This window comes from Megascapheus bottae, chromosome 17, assembly GCF_031878675.1.
Source record: "Megascapheus bottae isolate mThoBot1 chromosome 17, mThoBot2.hap1, whole genome shotgun sequence".
Lineage (NCBI taxonomy): Eukaryota > Metazoa > Chordata > Mammalia > Rodentia > Geomyidae > Megascapheus > Megascapheus bottae.
This window is the reverse complement of record NC_143525.1, coordinates 9,622,240-9,641,486: the sequence shown is the minus strand read 5'-3', so window position 1 is coordinate 9,641,486 and position 19,247 is coordinate 9,622,240. Positions and strand designations below refer to the sequence as shown.

The following is a 19,247-nucleotide window of genomic DNA, read 5'->3' as shown; positions in this document are numbered from 1 at the left end:
GCTGGGCAGCTCCTTTTCCCATGCTCTCCTGAAGGGGGCTTGATGAGCCTGCTGCACCATGGCCCCTGGGAACCTAGTGGGGGCCCAGGGAGGCAGTTATGGTTTCAGCAGCGCCATGACCAATGAATACAAGTGCTGCTTTCTATCTGGCCACCGTGAACTCACAGCAGATCCTCGACCACTGCACTGAGTGTGCTGGCCCAGGCAGGCCATACACTTTGATTTGTCTTTCTTTTTAACTTTCTGGTGGTCTTGTTTCAACTCATGTTCAGCTGGCATTCTACCACCTGGGCCACCCCTCCAAGCCTACTTTTGGGGATAGAATCAAACTTTTTTGACCAGGCTGGCTTCATACTGAGATCCTCAGAGCTCAGCCTCCTGAGTAGTGAGAATGACAGGTGTGAACCACCAGCCCCTGAGTTCATCTGCCTTTTGATATATCTTTGGACACGATGTTCCAGCAGGGAAGCCAGGGCTGTGAACCAGTCATTATTCAGCACAACTGCAGAAGGCTCAATTTCTCTGAGCCTAACTGGACTTTACCATGTCACACAGCTACATGGATTGCACCATAGCACTCTCCAGGTAAGCTGAAGTACAACTATGGTGTCTATTGGCATACTTTCATAAGAACAATGCTTTTAGGAAAAAAAAAATTGCTTTAAGGACTGGCAATGTGGCTTCATGCTACAGTGCTTGCCTAGCATGCACGAGGCCCAATTTCTTGGTACTACATAAGCAATAAATAAAATTAATAAAAAATTTAAAAAATGCTTTAAATTCTTCTAGTGTGGCTATTGTATTCTGATTTCCTGATGGTTAGAAAATTATGTTGTCTTAAAGTAAGGGGTGTTGAGGCAAGAATGAAACTCAGGCCAAACTTTCAAGAGTAAAAGAAGGCTCAATAAGCTGAGCACTGGAGGCTCACATCTGTAATCCTAGCTACTCAGGAGGTTGAGATATAAGGATGATGGTTCAAAGCCAGCCTGGGCAGCAGCAAAGTTGGTGAGATTCATCTCTCATGAACCATGGGAGAACTGGAAGTGGCTCTGTGGGTCAAAGTGGCAGAGCTCTAGCCAAAAGAGCTGAGCAAAAGACTTCAGAGACTGCACCCATGCCCTGAGTTCAAATGATTGACTAACCAAAAAAAAGAAAAAAACAAACAAAGAAAAAAGGCACAATAGCAAGAGCACAGGACTGGAAGAAGGCTCACTCTGTCTAGCTGGGTGGCCTTGGGAAAATAATTAATCCATAGCCTTAGCTTCTTCATCTGAAAGGGGATGGTGCATCATTGAGTTGTGTGAAAAACTAAAGGAGTGCTCACTAAATGGATGCCATGGTTTCATTTACTGGTTCACTCATTATAAAAATTCTTACAGCATCGACAGCCAACCACTATAGGGAAAATACTGTCTGGAAAGGAGAGAGACATTAAACATACAAATACAAGTACAGCAACCTCAGAAACTACAGCAGCAGCCACAAGAAAGGAACACATGAAGTGAGACAAAAAAGTCGGAACCAGGGAGGATCCACTTAAATGAAGCTGGAGGTAGGGGTAGAGTAAACCTGCAATAAATTATTTCCCTGCTTTGTTTTTCTCAAGTCTACAAGCTTATAAGCTTGTAGGATATTTTTATTTTCAATTGTAACTGATAAAGAATTTAATTTGTTACAGAAAATCATAAAAAGGTAAATTAGCAGCAGGAAAACCCTGTATGTATGTGCACGTGGGCATACACGTGTGCGCGCGCACACACACACACACACACACACACACACACACACACACACACACACACACACACACACACACACACACGTGCTGATACCGAGGCTTGAACTCAGGGCCTGGGTGCTGTCCCTTAACTTTATTGTTCAAGGCTGAGCTAGAGCTACCATTTGAGTCTCAGCTCCACTGCTACTGCTGGTTAAGTGCAGATATGAGTTTCATGGACTCTCTTTCTGGGCTGCCTTCCAACTATGATCCTCATATCTCAGCCTTTTAGCCAGCCACCATTACCTGGCTATAGAATGATCGTTTTAAAGTGTTAGTGTTCTGAAGTCTCTCTGACAGGTGTTACAGAAGCTTTGGTGAAGGTCAGAGGGGCTGACACCTGAGTGCTTTGGCTAGTGGTAAACTGATATGCGGGTGAATGTCTAGTGCGGATGAATGGGACATGGATATATAGCACCAAACTCCAATAAGACAATTCAATAACTGCACTGAAACTCGTAATACAGAATAAATGCATCAACAAGGAAAACAGCACTATTTGACAGAGGGAGAATAGAAAGAACCAGTGATATTAGTGATCTAAAAAAATCTTTTTTTTTAAATTTTTTATTGTAATTAGTAAAAGGGTTACATGATATTTGCCAGATAGAAGGTGCATTAATTCACATACATTGATACCCTTTCACATTAAAAAATCTTATATATTTATTCACTCACGCATGCAAACAAGTCATATAGCTCATGCTGAGCAGTGAATGGTGATTTTTTCTAAAACCTAAACACAAAATAGAATGGTTTTTCCGATAGGTTATCTTTCCATGGGGCATCATCCCATGGAGTTTTTCTAGTTTCACTCTTCCTGCCCAAGGCCACTGTAGAAAAGAAACTAATAAACAGAGAGTGGAGGATATAGTAACCCATTTCCATGAATTATCCCTCCCTTAAAACACAACATTGCTTTGAATACTAAATGAGCCTTTAGAACTCTTATCAAATTCATTAGAATTTTCTATAGACATGGGGAATGAAGAGAAAGACAAACTTTAATTTGATGTCTGTTTATTGCACCTAATAAATGTAATTTCAATTACCTGATTTTTAAATAACTTCCTGGAAAAAATGCAGCTTTTCTGTTTCAGTAATGTGTCAGGAGGTCTAGGAAATGTTATACTGAATCAAGAAAGCTTTATAGTTAAGCAGCTTTGCAGGTAATTGGTTTATACAAAAAGGAATCTCATACTTCTTGGTCATTCTTCTTGCATAAATGATTTTTAAATTGCAAAATAAAATTTCCTTCCAAAACAAAAGAAAACTCCAAATCTTAATCAAACCAAGGCAATTTAACTTTAATTTCCTGCCTATATCCCATACTTGAGCTTTGAAATGGCATTTAGGGGCGAATGTTTCCACAGATAACTGTTCTGGCAATGTTTCCCTAGAATCTTATTTGGAGTTTTTGATTTGGGAACAAGTCTCAGGTTATAGATATTGTGAGCTAGTTGAGGACTGGTGGTGATTCAGAATTTGGGGGAAATGAGGATGCAGACTTGTTTTAAAAGAAAGTGAAAGTTATGCAAGAGCTGCAAGCATCAGTGTTCATTTATTATCCATTATTCTCTGGATATGGAGCTTGTGGTAGTGCACTAAAAACCTTTTGTCAAGGAAGAAAACAATACAGATCAGAGTTGACTCTTTGAAACAATCTTAGGTGGATGGTAAGACTGGCTGTCTGAAATGTGATAGCAGAATAGTGAAATGCCTAAATGTACGTCACCCCATTGTTAACCTGGGAAATAGTATTCTACATCAATACAGTTTAAAATAAGGAAAAGGTATTTGCACAGAGACTAGAACTTCAGAGAACGGTGGCTTCCCAGTGATTCTGTCCATGAAAATCAGTTTCCGGTACAATATGCCAATCTCTTAATCTATTTCTCAAACCACTTGAGGGCTGGGGCCACCCACTAAACCCCCCATTCTTCCTCCTTCCCAGACACCAGGGCCGCCACACAGGAGACACATACTTTTCTTTTTCTGAGTTGGGCCAGATGGTTTAATTTTCTGACCCTCCTCCCACTTTTTAATTTATAGGACTCTATTAAAAAAGCAGCTTTGTTCACCTACACAAAATAGAGTCAATGAATTTTAAAGAGTCTTTGCAAAGCCTTATAAAACAGAACTTATAAAAAGCAAAGTTAGGACATAAAACTCCTCACCCCTGCAGTTTGAGATTACCTGGGTGCAGTGTATGGCTGCCTGCAGACACAGCCACTAACAGGGATCAGGCTGGCAAGGAATTGCTAAGACCTACTTGAAGGAGAAAAGGAGTGATGGGCGCCGTGGGAATGGATACTGAGAGTTCTGGAGGGCAGACACCACCAGATGAGCCCAGGCAACTGGGGTGTGATGTGAACACTCTATTTTTACGTTGGCAAAACTAATGAAAAAACAGAAAGCATCAGCAGGCCAAACAAAAATGCCTCCCAGGACTGGGTCTACGGCTGCTGCTTGAGTCTAGGTGAAAGATCTCCTCTGGGAAGGAAATTGTCTACCTGATTTTGCTCTAAACTGTCTATGCTCCCCTCCTCTCCCCTTCCCAGGGCTCCTCTCCACCTCAGTGATGAGCAGTTCTTGCTCTTCTAGGACTCAGAATACTGGAAACAATGGCCAGAGGTGTGGCTCAGGATGAGTTTCCTAGTAAGCACAAGGCCCTCAGTGATCTCATAAAGCCCAGACAACAGCACAACTCCTGCATGACTGTCTACCCTGATCCTTCTCAGTCTTCCTAACCCTACCTCGCACCAACCAGTGGGAAGCCTGTAGCCTCTTTACAGCATTTGACGAGAGGGGTCAAAGCAAAGGCACACTAGAACTCAAAGTTCTTTGCTCCTGCGACAATCCTACAGTGGCTATACAAAATATGTAAATGAGCTAAGTTACTATGAAAAGACAGTTTTCTGTCCATATGCATGTGTACAGTCAGCCCACCTTATTTGTGGATTTATTGCATGAGGTTTTGATCAAGAATGGTTAAGAAACAGTTTAGAAGATCAAACATTTCAAAAAACAAATGTTCAATTTTTTTTTAAGTTTAAAAACAAATGTTCAATTCTTGCATGTGCATGGCAGAGCTCTGGTGATGAGGAGAAGCTTCTCATGCTGTTTTTATTCTGCTGAGTGCCCTTCTACACAATGTGGTAAAACTATCTCTCTGGAAGCAAAGCGTGCCCGATAAGGCAGGTAAAGTGAGTGTGCCTACGTGGTTTTTCTCCGATATAGTCTCCTTGGAACCGCAGACCAGTACTTACCAAGGATCTATCAGAACATCTGAATATTTTCTGGATATAAAAAGGGACATGAATTATGTCATGTGAGGGGAAGTGGATGGAGCTAGTGAATATCACGTTAAGTAAAACAAGCCAATCCTACAAGAAGAAGGATCACAGCTTACCTCACTTGTGGGGGTAGATAAAGAAGACAGGGCTATGAAAACAGAGCAGGGATAACAACAGGAAGGCAAAAAAGAAAGGAAGAAGGGGGAGGGGCATGATGGAGTAACGGGTGGGTTAATATGATGAAGGTGCAGATTATGCATACACAGAAATGTCATGTTGAAACCTCTTACTATGCAAAGTTACTACACACCAACAAAATCTTTCTATATTTTAAGAAAAGGGACCTGAGAACTAAAGATTCCCAACAAGTAAGATTGCTCTCTCTAGGCCGGGAGTTTGGCCTAGTAGTTAAAGTGCTTGCCTACCATGCACGAAGACCCGGGTTCGATTCCTCGGTACCACATACATAGAAAAAAGCCGGAAGTGGTGCTGAGGCTCAAGTGGTAGAGCTCTAGCCTTGAGAAAGTCCAAGGACAGTGCTCAGGCCCTGAGCTCGAGCCCAGGACTGGCAAAAAAAAAAAAAAGATTGCTCTCAATCATGTTCTCAACTCAAAGAACATCTCTAGGAGCCAAAGGTGTGAGAAGAGGAGCCCAACAGTCCTCTCCTCCATCACGTTGACGACTGCAGTCTAATGGTCTGCACAGAGACTTTCTGTTGACTTCATAATACTGAATGAGTTCATTTTACCAACAAACTTCTTTATATTAACACCCCTGTTACCAGGCTGAGACCCTATTTGTTCTTCCTGCCACTTCCAAACCACTGGTTAATGTTAAAAGAAAAAGAGAAAAATTCCTATACTTATAAAATGTTTATGTTCTTATTACATTAGCAATATATACACACGGAGAGACTAATCATAACAAGCCCTAGAAGCTGTGTAGAGCTGTGGCTTGGTCCAGGTACATGCTGGCAGGCCAGGGTGACAAGGGTGAGGAATATTCACAGCTCCCCTGCAGCCCGCAAATGTTTACATTTGCTTAAGTGCTTACTGGTAAAACCTTCAGCAAATTTGAAAAATGTCTCCTACAAATCCCTATAATACTTAAGTTAAACCCTGTTCTTTAAGTTAATAATGCCAACTAAACAATCCATTCATTTCATTTCTAAAACTCAATCTTCATCCTTCATTTTAAAACCAGGTATTGGCTGACCCTGATTGCAAGTGTTTTAATTTATCCTCTCTAAATAACCGTTCCTCTAGGCTCTTATCGGGCACTCTCTCCTGCTTACAGGCTGCACCTACAGCTTACAAGTTATAGAACACTCTGATATGATCCATTAAGATGGCAAAAACTAACACAGACATGTATTATTTCCCTGTCAGCATCATCAAGCTGGAAAAATGGAAAATTCAACAGAGATGCAATCAAAATACAGATGTCTTTCAAAATAAGAAGAGAAGCAGTCCAGGACACTCCCCAGCAGGAAGCATTCACTGTCAAGCTCACATTGAGTCTGGCCTCCGAGAGGCCTTCTTGTTTGTAACAACTTACTCACATTTATGGGCTGTCCTGCCCCATCTGTGAAGCATTCTGTGGGTCTAGGTTTCCCTCCAGATTATACAGCCATTATACACCATAAAAACAAGACTGCTAGAAACATTTCGGGTGATCACTATGTTCCTGAGTTGAATTAAACAGGGAAGCCAGGTTTCAGTGGTCCCCGACTATAATCTCAGGAGGCTGAGATCTAAGGATTGTGGCTCAAAACCAGCCCAGACAGGAAAGTGCATGAGAATCTTATTTCTAATAAACTACTCAGAGAAAGCTAGAAGTGGCACTGTAGCTCAAGTGGTAGAAGGCTAGCCTTGAGCACAAGGAGCCCAGGGACAGCACTCAGGTCATGTTTAAGTCCCAGTCAGGACTGACTATTAGGCCTTTATGGCCTTAAGATAAAATATTGTAAGGTATGTTAGCAATTTAAGTGACATCACCTCAAGGATAAAGCTGTCTATTGCTCTGTCTGAAAATGAGAAAACAAAATTTCAATTATTTTTATTTTTATTTTTTGGTGGCAATACTGAGGCCTGAACTCAGGGCCTGGGTCCTGTCCCCTGGCTTTTTTGCACAAGGCTGGCACTCTGCCACTGAAACCACAGCTCTGCTCCTGGCTGTTGGGTAGTTAATTAGAGTTAAAGAGTCTCAGGGACTTTCTGGCCTGGGCTGGCTTTGAACTGCAATCTTCAGATCTCAGCCTCCTTAGGATTACAGGTGTGGGCCACTGGCCTTTGGCGCTGGGGAAGGAACACAGGGTCTTGAGCATGCTGGGAAAACACTCTACTACTGAGCTCCTATACCCCAATACAAGGATACCACAGAGCTGACAAGCAGGGGAAACCAAGTCTGCGGCACAAGACTCAGTACATATTACAGTTAAGAACCATGACTTTAAATTCTGACTAGAACACAGAAAGAATTTTGACATGGCTGCTAGGTGGGGGAGGTGGATAACAGCTAGGAAGTTAGAAGTTGCAGTGGAATCAGGGCTGGCGTGACATCAAGGCAGGCACAGTCTGCCCTAGCCAGGGCAGCCATAGCTCCCCATCTCCACCTCTAGTGCCGAACTACCCCTCACACCCCTCTCTTACATTCAGGGCCGGAACCATAATGGTTCCAGCTTTGATTTCAGTAATCAAATGTTCTCTCCCAAAGCGGACTTGGACAGAGAGTCCAGCTAGGAGTCCCAGAGGACTCAGGCTGAGGTCGTCATTTTGCCAATGAGTTGATTTAAGGGAAAGAGGGATGAGAAGAGCCAATATTGAGAGAGAGAGAGAGAGAGAGAGAGAGAGAGACACAATGGCATAAACTACCAAGGAAAGATAGATAAATAGTGAGGAGTGAGGCCCACTCTTTCTGGAGATAGCTATTTCTGGAGAAATAGCAGGGGAACTGGATAGAACGGCTCATTTAGGAGGCTACTGTGTAGGACAGAAGATCTCACTGTGCAGATATTAAAGCAGAAGGGGAAGACTCAGTGGGGCAGAATTGCTGGAAGAAGTCTTTAGAGAATCTGAGCTAACATCTGGCTCTGGGGAGAGCTGGTCTCTAGGGGCTGGAAGACTGTAAGATTAAAGGGATCTCATAGATCAACCCAACAAAACAGGTGTCAGACATTGGTAGCTCCAATTTGCTATACCTGGTCTTTTCTAATGAAGAATCGAAGGAAGAAATATTGGGGCCGGTCTCTTAGCTACTCATCTTCTTTTGGGCCCTCTGAATGACTATCTTAAAACTAGTACAGCCATCTTATTCCATGTGGACAGTGTTGCAAAGATGCTCAGCCTCATTAGATGGGAGGCATCCCACTGCTTCCTTTTGCCTATGCTGAACTCACGGATGTGTGTGGCCAGACTAGCAGAAGCCAGGAGCCGTCTGCCTGAGATGCAGGCGCACCCCCATGCAGCCCAAGGGAACAGCTGCGGTTGTTTGGCTCCAAGTTAACAGGGTAACTCTGTGGTGAGGAGCTGATAGCAGAGGTTAAGACGGCTCCATTATGAGCCCTCTGGAGCACTTTCCAGACTTCCTCCGGCTCAGATGCAAGACTCTTCAGCCAAACGCGCCACCACTGCTGCTGCTACCCTGGTCCATCTTCATGCATCTGGGCTGCTTTCTGACTGATGGGATGCACAGTGGACTTCAATTCATCACGTGGCCCCAAGCAATTAAGGCCTCTGATAAATAATTCTACCATAACAGCCCCAGAGCTGAAGTAAAAGCAGAAAGCCACGGGGTCAAGTGTCTCCACAGGAATTCTATTTGGTAAATAGAAGCTGCAAAGGATGTTTCTATTAACCACCTGCAATTACTGCAAGGCAACTGTGGTCCCTGGTATTGACAATCAGAATCACTAAGACCTCCCTGTGTCTCTGCAAGCTTTAGGAAGAATTTAGATACGTCATCTTAACACAAGGATACCCTTCTTTCTACTAAAATAGGAAAAGGAGTATTCTCCAAACACGGTAACATAATCATTTTTATTTTCCTTAAGTATAATTGATACTATAGACATAAAGGAATTGGTTTCTATTTGCTTTTGGTGCTGGGCATGAAACTTTGGGCCTCACGCATGCTAAGCATGCATTTCTACCAAAAGACTACACTGCCACTGCTAGAATTGGTATTTTACTTACCTATTTATTGAGACAGTCTTACTATGTAATGTAGGGTGGCTTCAAACTCAGGAGCCTCCTGCCTTAGCCTCTCCAGTGTTGGATTATAGACATGTACCACCATGGCGGAACTGACATTTTATAGAATCAATAGATAATTTAAAGACTTAAGTATCATGCTTCTGCATTCTTCTTTGGAAGGTGAAACACATAATACTGTAACTTTTCTAAGTTTTGCTCTCATGAAGTTATATTTCAGCTGTAACAATTTTGATTCTAAAGAAAAGAATGACGAAATTTTTGTGATTCTCTACATGTGAAGAATGTTTTTTATGTGATTATTTCCAAAATAATCTATAATCTTGTGATTCTTCACTATATCTAATCTATATCCAATGTCACTTTCTTGTCATCTGAAACAGCCCAGACAAAGGCTGCCCAGAGCAAGACAGGCAGGCGGCACCAAGGCTGGAGCTGAGGAAGACACATTTTCATCTTCAGAAAGACAGTGGAGCTGCCGCTGTTGGGTTTATGTAGGTCAGCACTGAAGTGAGGATGTATTATACTCAAATTATCCTTCAAAATTCCCCGAGGTCACCCATAAAAGTACAGGCAAGCTGATGGCCATACAAGTCTGGGAAATAATGACTGCTAGAGTTTGAGAGTCACTGAGCTAAATTAAAGCAAGGAACAAAAGAAAGGCTCCACTTATGGCTGGGCATTCAATCCACAGCCTTTAAGGAGACCGGCTGCGGCGGAGAGCTGGAAAATTCTAAGGGGCTTGTTTGTTTCCCCGTGGGTTTTGCCGCTCTCGGCCACGATGTTAAGTGCAGCCATCTGACCGGGGAGTGGCTGGAGGATCTGACCCAAGAGCAAAGCTGCAACTTCTCCAGATTCCGTTCTCATTTCTTTTTTGCTTGTCTGCCTCATAATGAACAACCTGAGATCTGCACAAAGCACTGCAGAACTGAACGTGGCTGGAGACGTGCAAACAGTAGAAGCTGGGATCCCGTTCAGAGACACAGTAGACAAACGCCTTCAGGAACAAACAGAAGACAAAGAAGAGGGAAGGGAAGGGACAGGGGTGAAGGTGGAGGTGAGAGATGTGATGGGCAGTTTGTCTGTGGGAGGCCAGCAGCCCACAGAAGAGTGGGGAGAGACTTGCAAAGCTGACTCAGTCGCCTTGGCCAGGCTGGAGTTTCTGCCTTCAGTTCTGAGTGAAGTAACAGCAGAACTTCAACTGCCCCTTGGCCATGAGTGTCCTGCTCCAACCTATCAGCTTACAACTGCAGCTCCCCCAGGGACTGCCCTGGTCTTGGCTATCACACTGTCCAAAGTCTACTTGTCTGTCGAGGGACATTGCCTCTAGTTCTACTGTTGCCTCTCTCTATTCTCCACTCCAAATCCCTCTACTGCCCTGATTATTTCTGTCAGGTATGCCTGCCTAACAAGAAACATCTCTATTTCTCCTACCTAGCAGACCAGTTCACTTCTCTACAACCTGTCCATCATCTGTCCTTCATTAAGCACCAGCCATCTGCCTCATGACAGTGAGAACATGTTAACATAGCTGGGAGGAGGATGGAAGGCAGGGGAAGGACTAGATGCCGAAAGGCTTGTATGCACAGTAAAGAGACGCAACTGGATATTCTACCTTAAGATTTTAAGCCACAGGCCAAAGTAACCATCTCAGGAAGAGAGACAGAAGGAGGGTTAGTGAAGGCAGAGAAACCAGGTTGAGGGAAATCCAGCTGGCTCAGTGGCAGGACTTTTTAGATGCCGGATGAAGAGACCAGAGAAAGTCCATACTGGCTTACCGGTGCTATGGAGTACAAATTAGGATGTGTAAGAAGAGGACATATTTGGAGATACACAGACCATGAGATGTCTGCAGGGCATGCTAACAGGTTTCATAAAGGTCTGGGCTCAGGAGAGTGAGATAGGAAGGAAGCTATGGGTATCCAGCTAAAGTACACATAGTGGAGGAAGAGAAAGAAGGCTTCGGATGAACTGCAGAGTGGCTTATTTCTTATGCATCCTTGAGACCTCATTCACTGTGGGAAGGCACGACTGACCTCAGCTTGGATAGATGTTCACACATTCATTCATCACCTGGAGCCAGTCCTTATGGCTCTATCTAGTACATTACACAGGTGCTTCAAACACTTGGTATCCTGCAAGAGGCAGAGAGTGTTTGGTTACTACTCTTCTTCTGAGGATACCTCGGAAAACTTAGTATCCTTTTCTGTACCACCTCCTCCCTGTGACTCTACAAAAGGAAGAGCATGTCTTTGTGTCCTTGAATTCTTAGCAAGGAGGACATTTCTCTAAGCAGACAACCATTTCCACAAAGCCTCCTGAGGACGAAAGCATGAAGAAAGGGAGTGCTAGCTGCCCGATCTGCTGTGCTTTCTACTGTGATCATGGAAACTCACCATCTCCCCTCTTTGCCAAATGTTTTGGTTTTCTTTTCTTTCTTTTTTTTTTTTTCTTCTGGTTGGTCATGGGGCTTGAACTCTGGGCCTGAGCGCTGACCCTGAGCATTTCAGCTCAAGGCTAGTGCTCTCCCACAAAATCACTTCTGGTTTTCTAGTGGTTAATTGGAGATAATAAGAGTCTCACGGACTTTCGTGTCTGGGGCTGGCTTGGAATCATGATCCTTAGATCTCAGCCTCCTGGGTAGCTAGGATTATAGGTATGAGCCACCAGTGTCTGGCTTTTTCTTCCTTGGGAAGCAACTTGGACTTCTTTTTGCAAATGCTATTGCCTGGTAAGTACTAAAATACATTTGAAAGCAAATGTGTTTATGTGGTTTTTGGCCCAAGACCTTAAAATGACTATTGCCACAACAATGGTGGGAGATGACTACTTTAGGGAACGTGACCCCATTTAACACAGGAGGGGGCACAAGGAGAAGATGAATTAAATGAGTTCCAAGCTCAGAGCCAGAGAGATAATGTGGTTCACTAGTCCTAAATTACTGGATGAGGGCTACCTGAGGACGAAGTAAGATATTCTCTAGAATAAGCTCTCTGAAAATTGTGAATTAATGTTTTCTAGCCCATAGGTTAGTTGACTAACTGGGAATCTGTCTTCTTAACAAGCTTCACTTCTCTGTTGTGACCTTCAGCACCTGATTTTGAATTTGCAGACTCTACTTGTAAGTAAAGTGGGCTAGCTCCCCTGTTCCCCTTCTGTGGGAGTTTATCATGTGTGCCAAAGGGAAGACTCGAGCTCAACTCCCTGCTATCAATAATCACTCACAGCTATGACACTTTTGTGAGAACCATCCAAACATGCTAGCTGATTTTATTTTCCAAATTATATGGAAAAACAAATCAAAAGAGTGCAATTTTAATACTATTACAGTGTACACTCAAGATCAGCAACAGGAACGGGCACAGAATAGTCTTGAAAATAAAGCCATCTGTGAGCATCGTAATCAGGCCATCCATTCACTTCACATAGAGTGACACCCAGCCTTCATCCAGACTGGAGAAGCTGCAAATGACAGAGGATGCGATCAAGGACTCTGGTAACAAGTGGAAAGGTGGACTGTCAAGGACAAACCCACTAGACTCAGCTCATTTTGCAATGGGATTAGAGCACATTATCTCTGATCTGGACATCACCTCTTACACAACTAAAGTCCACAACTTCCTGATCCCCCCCCCCCCGCCACCCTCCCCTTGCCCAGTTTAACCCTGTGATCTAGCTGAATCGCTGGTAATGCATACTGGAACAACAGCTTGCCCTCCCTCTTGCTTCCAGGTCAGACTCAGTACTGGGAGCTGTGCTGTCCTGCTCTCTCTGGCTGGCACTAAGGGTATCTTAGTAACCTGTGGTCTGTTTTTCTCTGCGGACACTGGTTGTTGGTAACACTCTTCTAATTCCCCTTAGGCCTTCTCTAATGTACTAAGAACAAAAATGTACAGGTTTGGTCTCCTTAGAGTGCTTTTATTTTTGGTCAGTTGTGGGGCTTGAACACCATGCCACTTTTGGTTTTTGGTGTGTGTGTTGGGGGGTGGTGGTGTTAATTGGAGATAAAAGTCTCCCTGACTTTCCTGCTTGGGATGGCTTTCAATGGTAATCCTCAGATCCCAGCCTCTGGTGTAGCTAGGTGAGACTCACTGACACCTGGTTCCTGGAGTGCATTTTGGAGACTGTTGTGGGAAGCAGGAACTCAGGGAACTTCTGGTTCTGCCATCTGTGGGCACCATGTGGAGCCTCGGTTTCCTTGAGTAAGCCCTGCGGGAACCGAACAGCTAGGCTCTCATGGGGCTGTCTTGATAACACACGTAACACTAGTCATGATGATGCACGTGTGACCTCAGAAGCAGTGTGAAACGTAAACTTCTAGCTTGTTAACTTTATTAGTTTTGTGGGTTTGAGATAAGCTTGTCTTCTGGTTTTACCACACATCCCATAATCTATTTTTTGTAACCCTGACTTCTCCACTTTACTAGATATCCTGATGCCTTCAATCTTTTCTGGAATGAAGAAAAAAAATTAGGAAAACAAGAACCTTTCCAAGTAACGACTCTCTTCCTTGGCAGTTCTATGAGGTGTTCAGTCTCTTCCCCTTCCATACTGGAAGGTACTAAAGCACAGGGGATGGCTGCCGTGCAACCCCACCAGTGCACCCAGGGCCCCCATATAGTGTTCATCGTATTCTGCAAAATGAAGATCAAGGCCAGGCATCGTAGGTCACATCCCTGGAACCCTACCCACTTGAGAGATGAAGACTGGGAAGAGCACAGCTCCAAGTCCCCACGGGCAAAAAGTTCATGAGACCCCATCTCTGTCAATACTGAATGTGGTTGCACTTGTCATGTCATCCCAGCTCCTGGGGAGACACTGGCTAGAGGATCACCCTCTGAGGCCAGCCCTGGGAAAAACACTACAACTATAACTAAAAAATGTGTGTGTGTCTGTGTGTCTGTGTGGCTTGACATGTAGCTCAAGTGGTAGAGCACCTACCTAGAAAGTACAAGGATTTGAGTTCAACCCCCAGTACTGCAGAAACAAAAAACAAAGACCCAGTCAAAACAATGTATGTCTTTCCTTATACATGAAAACACTTTAGAAGGGAATTTTATTCAGTGCAAAGGTTTTCAAAAAGCTTTTCACTCAGTTGAGAAAGTTCATGTAATATATTCTCCATAGCTTATAGTATTTCATCGTTAGGATGTACAGTCACCAATCTACCTGCACAGCCTGAAACAGATGCCATTACTGAACAAGTCTGAATGGATTTCCTTCCAACACTGCTATACTGCAGCCTGACAGGAACAATCAGGATCCACATTTTCCACGGCTAGCTGTGACTGCAATCTATGAAGCTGTATAGATCCAACGAGGCAGGCCACCCCAGATCAGATGGGGTGTTAAGCACCAAGAGGACAAGTTCAGAGCAGACTGCCTACATCTGCATGTAGATGACCTGTAGCTACAGGCAGCAAGAGCTGCTAATGCTGAGAAGCCTGCATGAGCACAGGGTCTGCACTGATGCCTACCAGCCCTGCGGCCGCCCACTTCTATCATACCTACCCAGGCAAGCAGGCAATCACTTACTGAGCCACTATGAACAAGAAGTGGCAAGACAGGAAGTCATTAGTTTGAATAACGGTGCTTTCTCAATGTAAGGGGATTCTAGCAATACAAATATAGTTCACATTCTAATATGCATATATTCTGTTATATATATATTCTATAATCTAACATAATCCATACTCTGGCTATAAAAATACATTTTTTTAGGGGCTGAGGGTAACTTAGAGGTACAATGTGCACGGGGCTACAGCATGAGCGAGCAAGTATGTAAGCGATTGAGTGAGCAAGCCAAACATGCATCATTTGTATTTCTTTCAGGTCGACAGTTTGCCCTCCAAGGTGTCCATTTTGAATCATTCTCGTAACTTTTTTTTTCTTTGTCTGGGTCATCTTTCAAATAAAATAAGTTACACATTCAAACAAAGCTAAGTATGGTACTCTAACTTCTCCTTTAACAGAACTTTGCCAGCTACGTCACACGCTTTCTTCTGGAGCAGGCCTGGGGAACCTGTTCCCTGCCAAACGCCATCTGGCTATTAGAACGCAGACTTATCAATATAGGCAGATGGACTGTGAAGCAGCCAACAGGAAGCATGTGTGTCTGTGTGGTCATACAGCAACCATTTCAACGTCCTCAGCCCTGGAATTCCCCACTCCTGTCCCAGGCATACTGATGGACCTTCGCTTTGAGCACATGGAAGGAAGGAGGGAGGTGTAACCATCAGTGAAGTGATGGGCATGCATGTGAGACCATCCTGCCTCCTATCAGTGTGCCCCTGCCAATGCTTTCCCTTCCCTGGGCTCTAAAGGGGGATAGGTGCTTACCGGAAGAAAGAAAGAAAGAAAGAAAGAAAGAAAGAAAGAAAGAAAGAAAGAAAGAAAGAAAGAAAGAAAGAAAGAAAGAAAGAAAGAAAGGAAGGAAGGAAGGAAGAAAGAAAGGAAGGAAGGAAGGAAGGAAGGAAGGAAGGAAGGAAGGAAGGAAGGAAGGAAGAAAAAACACAAGCTAGAAATTTCCAAATCATGAAGAACTTACCTGTGATTTGGCCAGAGGGAAGAACTGCTTTTAACTTTAGGGATCCATTACAAAGATTGCATTCTTCTTTCAAAAAAATAATTTTACCTAAATAAAATGCATCAGCAGCTTCTGAACTAACAATACAACACAGAGCTTTATTTACACTTTAACAAAAGGAAGGAAAGTATCAGTATATCTTAGGTCTTTGTTCTTAAAAAAATTCACCTGGCTCTTCTATCTGTAATTTTTAATGTACTAGCACTTTAAATTTGGTAAGAATAGAATTTCTGTGGCTGGATGTAGTGGCTCACACGTGTAATCTCAGCTACTTGGAAGCAAATAGGAGGATTAGGTTCAAGACCAAGTTAGGCGAAAAAATATTAGGGAGACTTTATTCAAAGAACAAGATGGGGGCGGTGGTTCACATCTGCAGTCCCTACTATGTGAGAGAGTAGATAGAATTACAGTGTGAATTCAGCCTAAGCAAAAACATAAGATACTATCTGAAAAACAAACCAAAAACTAAAGCAAAAAGAAAGGATAGGAGGGATAGGTCAAATGTGCTTACCAGATAAGCACAAGGCTCAGAGTTCATCTTCAGTACTGTTATTAAAATGTCTAAAAGCAGCTAATAAAATCACTTAACTTATGCAACCATATCTACATTTCTTTATTGCTTGATATGTGTGATTATTTGATTCCAAGTGTTATCTTAATAATTTAGGCTTCATGAGGGCACTGCCTAGAACTATGAGAAAGGAGTTGTTTACTAATTCAGGAGGCAGTAAAAAACACTTCCTCTTTTAATTCTTCTAGAAGTGTGATATATATTAGATTTTAAAAAGGAGTTCAGAATGCTCATTTGGAGGTCTCCAGGAAGCAAAATGTTTAATTATTAACCATTAGTGATATTAAAATATTCATATGCCTTTTACTTGGACTTAATTGAACTGGGGAAGGAGAAGAGGGGGCAGTGCTTTACTTATATATAAGAACATTATCAGTTTATCTGAAAGAATTAGCTTTCCATATAACTTTCTTTGGAAACCCCTTTTGGGTCAGTCTGAAAATCACTGTTAATGCACTGTTCTTGTCTTCAGCCATTACAAGTGAAACAAAGACTGTGTCTGGGAATTGATTTCAATGAACCTGTAACACTGGAGTTATTCCTACACAATCCTGCAAATCTTATGTGCTCCCGGTTCTTTTTGGCTAGAGGAGAAAAGCACTATGCAGATATGCCAACGTGTCTTTTGGGAAGTCCCATTCAAAGTCACAGCTCATGGCAGAGGTCTAGAAGAAGCTTCAGAAAGAGCAAGCAAGTGAAGGTTTTGCAGTGAGGAAAAGAATACTTGCCATGATTTTACCTGATCTGTCCACGAACCAGAGGTCTGTTTTTTGTCCTATTCATGTTTGAGTCAAAGGGCACCTCAAAAAACTGTAAAAAAATGAAAAAGGACAGAAAAGATTATGATATAAAATAATGCATAATTCTCATAGTACATATTTTTTTGTTGTTGGTGGTGGAGATTTGGGGATGGAACTCAGGGTCCTGCTCTTGCTAGCTAAGTGCTCTACCACTGAGTCAAAGCCCCAGGCCACCATCTTCATTTCAACAGTATAATTAAATCTTGACACGGCTTGAAGAACTCTCCAGGAGGGACACGTTTTAAATAACCAAGCACATTAATTGCCAGGAATATGCACATTTTTAAACCTACTTGAAACCACTTTTTAAAACACAGAATCTCGAAAGCCACCATTTCTACCTCTGATTCAAAGCAGTAGTGGTACTGAGTGTAAATGATTTCAGATGCTCACACACCCCACAGCCCATGAATGCCCCCCACCAATGGGGTTTCATCAGTCAGGGGCCAGGGCAACAGGGACTGGAATCGCAGTGCAAGCATTTCTCTCTGCTCAGGACAATGAATTTACACCCCTAGTGCCAACACCAGGACAGTATAGCCCTTTCTCAGCCCATCCCAGATTCCTATGCCCACACACACAGTTAAGTACAATCTCTTTTGTTGACCCACGAAAAGACAAATCCGATAGGGCCCTCAAAACTCACTTCCAAAGTCTTAGCCAGCTGTATATGTTCTTAAAATAACTATCAATGACTTTTTTCCCCCAGTGTGTGCCAATACTAGGGCTTGAATTCAGAGTCTGGGTACTGTCTCTTTTTTTCACTTGAGCCTTTGTACTGGTTAACTGGAAATCCCACAGACTTTCCTGCCCAGGCTGGCTTTGAACTACTATCCTTAGATTTCAGCCTTCTAAGTAGCTAGGATTACAAGAGTGAGCTGCTGGCTTGTCTATGGCTCTTTCTTGCCACCTTTTTTTGGTACAAGGAATCATCTATAATCTGATTAAGCTAGCAGAGAAAATCTGAGACTTTAAGGCTTGAGGAAAATCAGTAGAAGTAATAATTCAATAGAAAGTTCAACTGAGCAGACTTGCAGCCATGTACCCTAATAATCCTTGGAGTTGCTCCCAGAATGACTAATGGTCAAACCACATTAGTGAGATAAGGGCTCTGACAAATATCAATGTGAAGAAATCTAATTAACGTTGTTTTGCTAGTGTTTCCCAAACTTATTTGACCATGAAATCTTCTTTCAAGAAAAACATGCTTATCTGATTTCAGAAATGTCTGGTCTGAGTATATTTAAGTGAGTCTTATTTATGTGAGCAGAACTTATAGCTCTGTGTATCTTGTATTGTGCCCAACATGATTTTTATACAGGTTAGAAAAACACTACTGATAAAAAAACAAAACAAAACATAGTCTACAAATAAGTAATACCTTACTTCCCTGTACTTTTTATTAACAGCATTATCTATTAAGAAGTAAATGTTAAAAGTCAAAGAAATCTTTATTCTAAACATTTGAGAAACCTAGAATTTATGCTTAGAAGTTATCTGTATGTCATTAATTTTCTTTCCCCTTAGGCTAGATTCCAAGATTTTCTACTCTTACTTTTAAACACCTCTAAGATACTTTTCTGTTATTCTCATTTCTTCCAGGTGATCATATTCATCCATCTACAACACTCTGAGAGTTCTCCATAGAGAATTCTTTGCCACAGTTTCTAGTGTTATAGGCCTTGCCATTTGGCAGCCAATGGCACAAGATCAGGGATTTCCCTCAACTTTTAAAAGAAAACCACACACCAACAATAACCATCACTATTCTCAACATTATGCAGAATGACAGGCCTAATAGACACGCTTCTTTCAGTGGCTATATTTGTGATCAGTGGACCAAGGCTGGCCTAAGGCATTTCATGCACTGTGAGGGGAAGTGTTGGGTTTCAAAGGACAAATACTACATGTTCTCTATCACATATGATGCTAAAAAAGTCTGTCTGAATTTGGAAGAGAAAGAGATCCTACCAGATCATACAGGGAAGAGGTGGGGGGGGGGATGG

General features: G+C 42.7%; 1 protein-coding gene across 2 annotated transcripts in view; it reads right to left on the bottom strand.

Annotated features, from left to right (window-relative positions):
- Cox10 (cytochrome c oxidase assembly factor heme A:farnesyltransferase COX10) overlaps nucleotides 1-19,247 on the bottom strand; it is a 113,510-nt gene that overhangs the window by 14,526 nt on the left and 79,737 nt on the right. For both annotated transcript variants that reach the window (XM_090349562.1, XM_090349563.1), the window contains exon 5: nucleotides 17,181-17,251. In XM_090349562.1, the coding sequence (XP_090205688.1) occupies nucleotides 17,181-17,251 (71 nt within the window). The remainder of the gene's footprint in view (nucleotides 1-17,180; nucleotides 17,252-19,247) is intronic.